We start from the raw sequence: 9,249 nt of genomic DNA, 5'->3' as shown, positions 1-9,249 counted from the left end.
GACAGAATCCAAATTGTTTAACGTAGTATTGTAACACACACACACACACACACTAAACAAATCATTATTCAAATAATAGGGAGCTCAAAGAATTGTTCTAACAATTCTTCATGATTTTAAGTATAGAAAAATACTGATGTCTCAGAAAGAAGCAAAAGGGTGTTTGTTTTTCCTACAGGAATCAAAATATCAATAATAACATTGTCTTGTTTTTGATGTGAATTATTTGTATTTTCTTTATACAAACACGGTGAGAGTGCTATTGTCTTCTCGGGTTATTTAATATTTCAGTGACAGCTCTTTAAAAGCCAACAAGCCTTCTTGGTGTGGTGAGTTACTCCCATGTTCTCTTATTCTGGGAGAATACTCCTCCTCAGACTTCAGCTGCAAAGGCACTTCTCAGATAATTTTAATTCCTTTTCTTCATCTAATTTAACCTAAGATCATTGCCATAAACCCATAGTTGATCCCTGTAACCTCACCATGCTGCTTCATATGTGTTCTTAGAACTTGGGAAATTTATTTTCCTGTTATTTACCTGTTGGTTAGCCTGTTGTTTACTTCACTTCTGTAAGTGTCCTGGGAGGCTGGGACTATAATCACCAAGTACACTGATGTTTCTCAAGCATTAGTACATCAAATTGGCATAACTAAATATTAGTTCCAGAAAGAATGACTAAAAAGTTGGCCCCTTTCATTCTCAGGTGACCCTAGAGAACCATGCAATGCACCTGCAAACATTTCATTACCTGGCTTTCCTTTGTTGTTGTTATTGTTGTTATGTGTTGTCAAGTCATTTGCGACTCGTAGCGACCCTATGTACAACAGCCCTAACCCTGCTCTATCCTGTGCCAATCTCATTGCCTCTGACACACACATCCTGATTACCCTAGTCACTGAATCAATCTACCTCATATAGGGTCTTCCCCTCCTGCCCTGTCCCTCTACTCTACCCAGCATGATGTCCCTCTCTAAAGACCTGTCTCTCCTTACAACATGTCCAACGTATGTCAGATAAAGCCCCAGAATCCTTGCCTCCAAGGAGCAGCCTGGTTTAACCCTCTCCAAAATGAACCTGTTTGTTTTCTTGGCAGTCCATGGTACATTCAATACTCTTCTCCAGCACCACAGCTCAAAGGCATCAATTCTCCTTCTATCCTCCCTAGTCATTGTCCAACTCTCTGATGCATAACAAGTGATTGCAAAGACCATGGCCTGTATCAGGTGCATCTTAGTCTCCAGAGAGATACCATTGCTCTTGAGTACTTTAGAGAGGTCCCTAACAGCAGACTTTCCCATAGAATACGTTTTTTTTATTTCCTGGCTACTGGTCCCAAGGGTGTTTTCCTTACTATCTCAAAAAGGACTAATTTAATTTTCTCATTACTATAAGAATTAATTTTATTATTTCAAACTTACCCTTTCCCCGACTGGGCCTGGAGGACCAACTGTTCCTGGGTCACCTCGGGGACCCCTTTTGCCTTCCTCACCAGGTGGACCGATAGGACCCTGAATACCATGTGGCCCCTATTGAAAGCAGGAAGACAGTCACCAGAAGCAAAACAGATGACATGTGATTTAATCCTAAGAGCTCATTGAACAAAGAAAATCACACATTTTAAAACTATAATAAACTATTTCCATTCCAAAGAACTATAATTCTCATATCCTTAATAGTTTAAGTACTAGAAGATTTTGAACTATGCACTTATAACATGATTTATGCTGTCCTTGTTGTTGTTTGTTGTTATGTGTCGTCGAGTCACTTGCAACTCATAGTGACCCTATGTACAACAGCCCTAAACTTTGCTCTGTCCTGTGCCAATCGCACTGTCTCTGACACACCCATCCCGATTACCCCAGTCACTGAATCAATCCACCTCATAGAGGCCCTTCCCCTCCTGTGGTCTCCCTCCATGCTACGAAGCATGATGTCCCTCTCCAAGGACCGGTCCCTCCTTAAAACATGTCCAAAGTATGTTAGATGGAGCCTCAGAATCCCTAATTATTAGAAATATTTTAAAAAGAAGTCTTACTGGTTCCCCTTTGGGTCCAGCTTCTCCTTTAAAACCTGCAAATCCTGGGTCACCCTAAAATAAAAACATCAACAAAATAAGAAGCAGAACATTTAGTCAGTCCAGGTCTCTCTAATTAATTGCAATCAATTTGTATTAAAACATTTTAGAGTTGAGTCTGTATTGATTCAGAAGTATAAACTTTTTTTAATCTTCTGGAATTTGTGTAAATTTTAGCAAAATTCAGGTATAATTTAGTGGAATTCAGATTTAGTATATAACTCTCTCATTGCAATGGAGATAGAGCAGATTCATAGCCGAGCTTCCACTGTTTCTGAGGCTAGAAATCACAGGAGGAATATGTCCCTCTTTTTTCTGTGGAGCCACTGACAAATTCAAGCCACCAGAGGGATGCGGCCTGTGCCTTAAGGACCATAACTCTCTATAAACTACACTACCAGAGAACTCCACTTATTATTGTACAGTGGTCTTAAAAGAGATTTCTTCTTAAACATTGTAAGTATAAATAGTGTTATGCTATTTATATTCAAATTGGCTCATTTAAATAAGAATTAATATGACAACTTTTCCAGATAATTCTACTGAGGGTTTGTTTCATTAAATACAGTTGTTCACTCAGAATAAAAATACTTCCATATATTTGTACTATTTCTTGGGTATTAAAACTTCAGATAGACCATTTCATTCCTGGAATGTTCTGGGGTTTTGCTTACATACCTCTTTAAATGCAAACTACATATTTTTCTAGGATCTATACTGCTAAATTTAGAACATGGAAAAACCAAATGCAACGTACTGACCACACTCAAGTTTTAGTAAATCTTCCAACAACAATTAAAAAGATTTTATCCACATGAGTAAATTAGTTGGGACAGAATCCAAATTGTTTAACGTAGTATTGTAAAAAAACGGTTTTTTGGGGCGCTCTGGTGGCCTAGTGGCAAGGAGCTGCAACTACAATCCCAGAGGCGCATGGTTTGAATCCACCAGATGCTCTGCAGGGGAAGGAGGGACAATCTCCTCCTGTACCAGTCAGATCTGATTTGACGGTACACGCACACAAAAATTAAAAAAACAACAACACACACACACACAAAACAGTTTTTAAAGAATATATTAGCACTTCTCAATGTGTTTCTTTCTTATGAGCTTATCAAATTATTTTAACAACTAATTTCCAGAAATATGAAAATGTTCTTAATATGAGTAGTATGTTAGGATCATTGAAGACTAACTCAATAAATATTAGTTGAACTAATTTTTAGCCAAATTTCGATTGTAAGTCTCCATTAAGTTTCTAAATTTCCTTACATAGGACTGCAAAATCTTTCTAAGATGAGTAGATTATTTGAAACAGGAACACATTAAAATTTAACATAATGCTATAATAAATACTCCAATTAGGATTAAAACATTTACGCATGGGGAGCTCTGGTGGCCTAGTGGCAAGAAGCTGTACTGCAATCCCAGACGTGCTAGGTTCAAATCCACCAGATGCTCTGCCGGAGAAGGAGGGAAAATTTCCCTCCTGTACCAGTCAGATCTGATTTGACGGTACACGCACAATAGATAGATAGATAGATAGATAGATAGATAGATAGATAGATAGATAGATAGATGATAGATAGATAAAACATTTACGAAATATAGTGATATTTCAACTTTTCCTTTACAGAGATTCTAATCTTTATTCTCTTCTTTTAATAAATCACATTGTCTGTATTTTGTTACATTTATATGCTAATTTTTTTGGTAACATACCGGTTGGCCTCGAATTCCAGGAAGTCCAGTGCTACCCTGAGGTCCGGGAGAGCCAGGAGGCCCTGCTGAGCCGGGAGGACCGGAGGTACCTGGAGAGCCCTATCAGACAGCAAGTTTAACATGATGAGTGAAAACCGAGGTAGAGTACAGAGTCAATTTCAAAAGACCTTCTCCATTTGTACTTCTTGAAACATACATGCAGTTACTCACCACTGGGCCTTTGGCACCAGGAGTACCATCAGTTCCCACTGCACCCTAGAGAAGCACATGACAAGTATACAGAACATGAAATCACATCTAGGAGCATATGGGGGAATACTAACACATTTTTCCATCCTCAAAAAAAGAAAGCAACAAAAAAATGGAAAAATGAAACTGATCACTACTATGCCGTAAAAATCACATTCATGATTAATCCTGCCTCCCTCACATTCAGCAAAACAGCCTGAGAGTACAAAAAAGTCTTTTGTTTAGTTATTTTATTTTAAAGCATCAGACAGGATACATTAGATTTCACTCAAACAATTGTCCTGAAAGTGGCCAGCTTTCTGTGTTGGGACTTAGATATTCTAGGAACTTACAGGAAGACCCTGAGAGCCAGCTGGACCTGGTGGTCCAGTTTCACCTCTCTGTCCTTGAGGACCTTCCGGGCCTCGTGCCCCAGTTGGACCTGCTTCTCCCTAAAAAGACACAAAGGAAAACATTAAGGAAAAAGATAATTAAATGTGGTGTGACCCAATGTTGATTACTTACTTAAAGTGTTTTGTTTTGAAATCAAGTATGTAAAGGAACAGAAGACAGGAGTTTTATTCCAAGAATATATGCCTAACATAGTTTAGAAATTTGACTCCTTTGGTGAAATAAGTTTGATTATTTCCAGTGACTTTAACAGCAACAGTTTTTATTTTGACCCATTACTGAGTAGGTCTATGCTAATGACGTCAATGAAGTGGATAGCATATTTTGGGTGCTACAGAAAAGCCAATAAGGTGTTTAAACTACTCATGAGGTTATTGGTCAGTCTTTGCCATCCATCATCCTTAAATCGAGCAGCTGTTTCATGAGGAAAAAGATGAACAACACCATCTTGTGTCATTTATTGTCTCTGAAAACCCAGTGGAGGGTCAGCTATGGGTTGGTTCCATTTCGATGAAACACAAAAAAACAAAACCAGCAGAAAGAGAAAAGGTGAGTCACATTAACAGCAAGAATGAAACAGAGAGTGCCTTATTGTCCATTTGGTCCAAAGGTACCAAACAGATGGAGGCCTAGATGGGAGCAGCAGACGAGAGAACCAGAAATCCACATGAGCTAGAGTTGAGTTGGGAATGGCACTCCACAGAGCCAGAGCCAGAGGACCTTCACTCAAGCCTGCTGGAGGACTCGGGAGGAGGGATGAAATAAATGGCAGGACTAAGAGAGCTTTCTAACCCTGGTCTAAATATAAAACATATTGTACTGGGAAAGCCTGTTGTCAGAGACTTTTCCAAATTACTCAGGAGTAACGATGTTCTCTCTGTTGGAGGATGAAAGTGTGCATGATTCAGACCATGGTCTTTTCAGTCACTTGCTACACATCTGAGAGCTGGACAATGAATAAGGATGAAAGAAGTCTTTGAGTTGTGGTACTGACACCCCATGACCTGAGAAAAGAACAAACAGATGTGTGTTCGAGAAGTGTACCCAGAATGCTCCTTGGAGGTAAAGATGATAAAGCTTTGCTCACATATTTCAGGTATCTTGCTAGGAGAGGCTATTCTTTGGAGAGGGACATCATGCTTGATGGAGAGACAGTAAAGGAGAGGAAACCCTCAACCTGGTGGAATGACATAGTGACTGTGGCAACAGGCTTGAGTATGTCAGAGATTGTGAGGATGTCACCAGATAGGACAGGCTTAAGATCTGTAGTTGATGATCACAAGAGTTGCACTTGACTCAATGGCACCTGGCAACAACACACATGAGGTTAAACAGACTTGAAAGTACACTGAAGAGCTATCCTGACTAAGAAATTGTACTTTTTTTTCCATGTTGTGTACCATCGAGTAGGATCAGACTGGCACAGGAGCTGCCCCTCCTTCTCCAGCAGAGCATCTGGTGGATTCAAACCATGCGTCTTCAGAATTGCAGCACAGCTTCTTGCCACTAGGCCATGAGGAATTGTATCTTGACTCTTTCCTGACCGAATGTAACCTGTTAACTTCTCTAGTAAACCCCATAATTGTGAGTACACTCTGGAGCTCCTTGTGGCCATTGTAAAAGAATTGTGGACCCATATTGAGTGGTGAGAGCCTTCAGAAGGATGGTTTGTATCAGAATTGCTAAAAGAAGGGGTAGGGATATGGGACATCTCTGGCCTGATAGGAAGGGGCTTTGTAGTTGCTGGAGGTCAGATGCTGCTGCCCTCATGTTAACTGTGCTTTTTTGTTTTTGTTTTTGCAACTCCCACTTACCCACCTCTTCATGTCTGATGATGTTCACTGTCTCTTCACTAAAATTGCTCTTCCTACTCTACTCTCCAGTTTTGAGAATCCTATGAATCTGTCAAATCAGCTTAAATACTCTGCTGAACCTCCATGCAGTCTGGAATTTCTTCTACCACACCTATCAGATGTTTTCATTTATTATGAATTTAACACTTAGCATAATCTAGAGTCACAGTGAAAAGCTGGCAACAGCCCTACATCAGGCACTGGGTTGCTAAAAGAAGAACAATAGACTTTCTTATCCATAAATAGTTTGGTTTTAGTTATGTTCTCAAGGAAATATTCAGATGCTTCAAGTCTATTACTGTGACTACACAGAAATATATTAAGATTTTATACAACGCAATACCAAGTGAGGAAGAAAAATTTATCAGAACATCTGTGCTGTTCAGTAGCAAACCAGTCTGCTCAGTACAAACGTAGACTCTCCTGGAAATGGTGTTTTACAATTACATCTTGTTAGGAAATAGCCAATGACTGCATCATCAATTAAAGAGCCCACTTGTCAGCTAACAAATGCTACAGGACAATGGTAGGTCCCCAAATTTGTGAAATCCACTCTAAAGAATCCTATATGAAATTTCACATCTTTACTGGAGGACAAAAATTATTTCCTCACCATAGAAACACTGTAAGATGACATTATTTTTATAATATAAAGGAGGATTTCATTTGTAAATATTTAAATATATTTACTTCTCAAGAAAACAACTTGTTATACTAAGACCATAAATGTCTAACATATTTGACAACTTTTGTCACATTTTGTAAAGTGTTTTGACAGAAATCAAAGAAAATGGGGATCGGTGGTGAGTAGGAAAGGGGGTGGGAGAACCAAACCACACAACACTCAGGGTAGACTGGTCAAAGAGCTAGGATAGCTACTTTTCATTCTCCTTTCAATCTAAGGTATCAGTGAGTCAACTACAATTCATAGTTACTCTGTGGACAATGGATCTGAAACTTATCCTGTCCTGTGCCATCGTCATCATCTCTGAAATACTCCAGCTCTAAGGTTTCTCTCCCTTTTGCTCACCCTCTACCTTTCCAAGAACGCCTTTTTTCCCTCTTAACAACATGCCTACAGTATGTGAGACGAAATTTCCCTATCCTTCCTCCTATGGTTGTAGTTGGGTCCAGATTTAGGAAATAAAAATACAGGATGTTTAATTAAGGTTTAAGGTACAGAGTTTGAATTCACCAGCTGCACCCTGGGAGAAGGATGGACAATCTCCTCCCATGCAGTTAACTGCCTCTGAAAACCCTCCAGACGGTCAGCTATGGGTGGGTTCTGACTTGATGGTACAAAACAACAATTACGGTTTAATTCAGATAAACAACAAACAAATTTTAGTGTTTGTACCATGTAATATTTTGGCTATAATATACTAAAAATTATCCTTTGTTGATTTGGAATCCAAGTTTAATTGAGTTTCTGCATTTTGTTTAAATCCTACACACTTAATTAGGTCTAATTTTAGGAAAATCAAAATCACATGTCTTAGGAGATGCATCAGTATCAAGATCAATAAAACTCCGTATTATCAATCAACTCCTGATTATCCCACACCACTGAAGCTCTAAGAGCTGATACGAAAGTTTATTCTTTATTCAGAGAATTAGAGACCTTGGCAGAGCATTACGGCATAAATAAATTCTGGTCAATAAGAAAGACCTAAGAGTTATAGGCTAGGTGGATAAGTCAGGGAAATAATTTTTGAGAAAAGTAATTTTGTCAGAAGTGTAAGCTTTATCATGTAATTTTCAGTAGCCAATGATGTACTTCCAAAAAAGTCAGTAAAAAATAGAAGAGACTTTCCTCAACATAATGAAGTATGCACATCCAAGAGCCAGTATCATTGTCAAGAAAGACTAAAAGCATTTTCCTTGCAAACAGGGACCAGACAAGGATACCCACTGTCACCACTTCTATTCAGTATTGTATTGGAAGTGCTTGCTAGGGAAATTCAACAAGAGAAGGAAAGAAAAAGCATCCAGATCAGCAAAGAGACAAACTGTCACTGTATGCAGATGCTATGATAAAGTACACAGAAAATCCCAAAGACTGTTAGAGTTAGTAGGCCAGTTTAGTAGAGCAGCAGGATATAAGGTCAATATCCAAAAATCTGTAGGATTCATCTGCAATAACAAAGAGAATTCAGAGAAGAAAATCAAGAAAGCACTAACATTTACAATAGACAAGCACAAATCGAGATCCTTGGGAGTGATCCTAAATAGAGATATAAAAGACATATACAAAGAAAACTATAGAGAATTTGTGCAAGACACAATAAAAGACCTAAAGAAATGGGTAAATGTGCATTGTTTGTGGATAAGAAGACTCAATATCATGAAAATTACAATCTTACCAAAAGCAATCTACATGTTCAACACAATCCCAATCCAGATACCAAATTCATTTTTCAAGGTGATTGAAAGGGAAATTGTCAAAATTATTTGGAGAGGCAAGAAACCCTCCCAAAGCAAAACACTTCTGAGAAACAAAAATGAGGGTGGAGGCATAGCACTCTCTGACCTCAAAACCTACTACACAGCAGCAGTAACCAAAACAGCATAGTACTGGTACAGTGACAGGCACATAGATCAATGGAACAGAGTTGAAAACCCAGACACAGACTCAGCTATCTATAGTCAGCTGATATTTAACACGAAACCCAACGCTATCAAATGAGGAAATGACAACCTCTTCAACATATGGTGCTGGAAAAACTGGACTTCCACCTGCCGAAAGATGAAACAGAATCTACATCTCACACCACACACATAAATCAACTCAATATGGATCAGAGACTTGGAAGTAAAGCCCAAAACCATAAGAGACAAACTGGGATCAAGCGTACAAGTGCTAGTCCAAGGTATAAAGAGATTGCCAAATATGGCCACAAATGCACAATCTGAAGAGGATAAAATTGATGAATGGGACCTTCTAAAGATTAAATCCATGT

At 38.7% G+C, this 9,249-nt stretch overlaps 1 protein-coding gene across 1 annotated transcript in view; it reads right to left on the bottom strand.

The window, feature by feature from the left end:
* COL5A2 (collagen, type V, alpha 2) overlaps positions 1-9,249 on the bottom strand; it is a 90,744-nt gene that overhangs the window by 46,424 nt on the left and 35,071 nt on the right. Inside the window, exons 19-23 of the mRNA XM_006878941.1 lie at positions 4,379-4,477; positions 4,008-4,052; positions 3,798-3,896; positions 2,037-2,090; positions 1,420-1,527 (exon numbers count right to left, since the gene is read on the bottom strand). Coding sequence (XP_006879003.1) covers positions 1,420-1,527; positions 2,037-2,090; positions 3,798-3,896; positions 4,008-4,052; positions 4,379-4,477 — 405 coding nt within the window. The remainder of the gene's footprint in view (positions 1-1,419; positions 1,528-2,036; positions 2,091-3,797; positions 3,897-4,007; positions 4,053-4,378; positions 4,478-9,249) is intronic.

This window comes from Elephantulus edwardii, unplaced genomic scaffold (genome assembly GCF_000299155.1).
Source record: "Elephantulus edwardii isolate Elephantulus edwardi_28Jun2011 unplaced genomic scaffold, EleEdw1.0 scaffold00001, whole genome shotgun sequence".
NCBI lineage: Eukaryota > Metazoa > Chordata > Mammalia > Macroscelidea > Macroscelididae > Elephantulus > Elephantulus edwardii.
The sequence above is the reverse complement of the archived record's forward strand: the minus strand, read 5'-3'. Positions and strand labels throughout refer to the sequence as shown.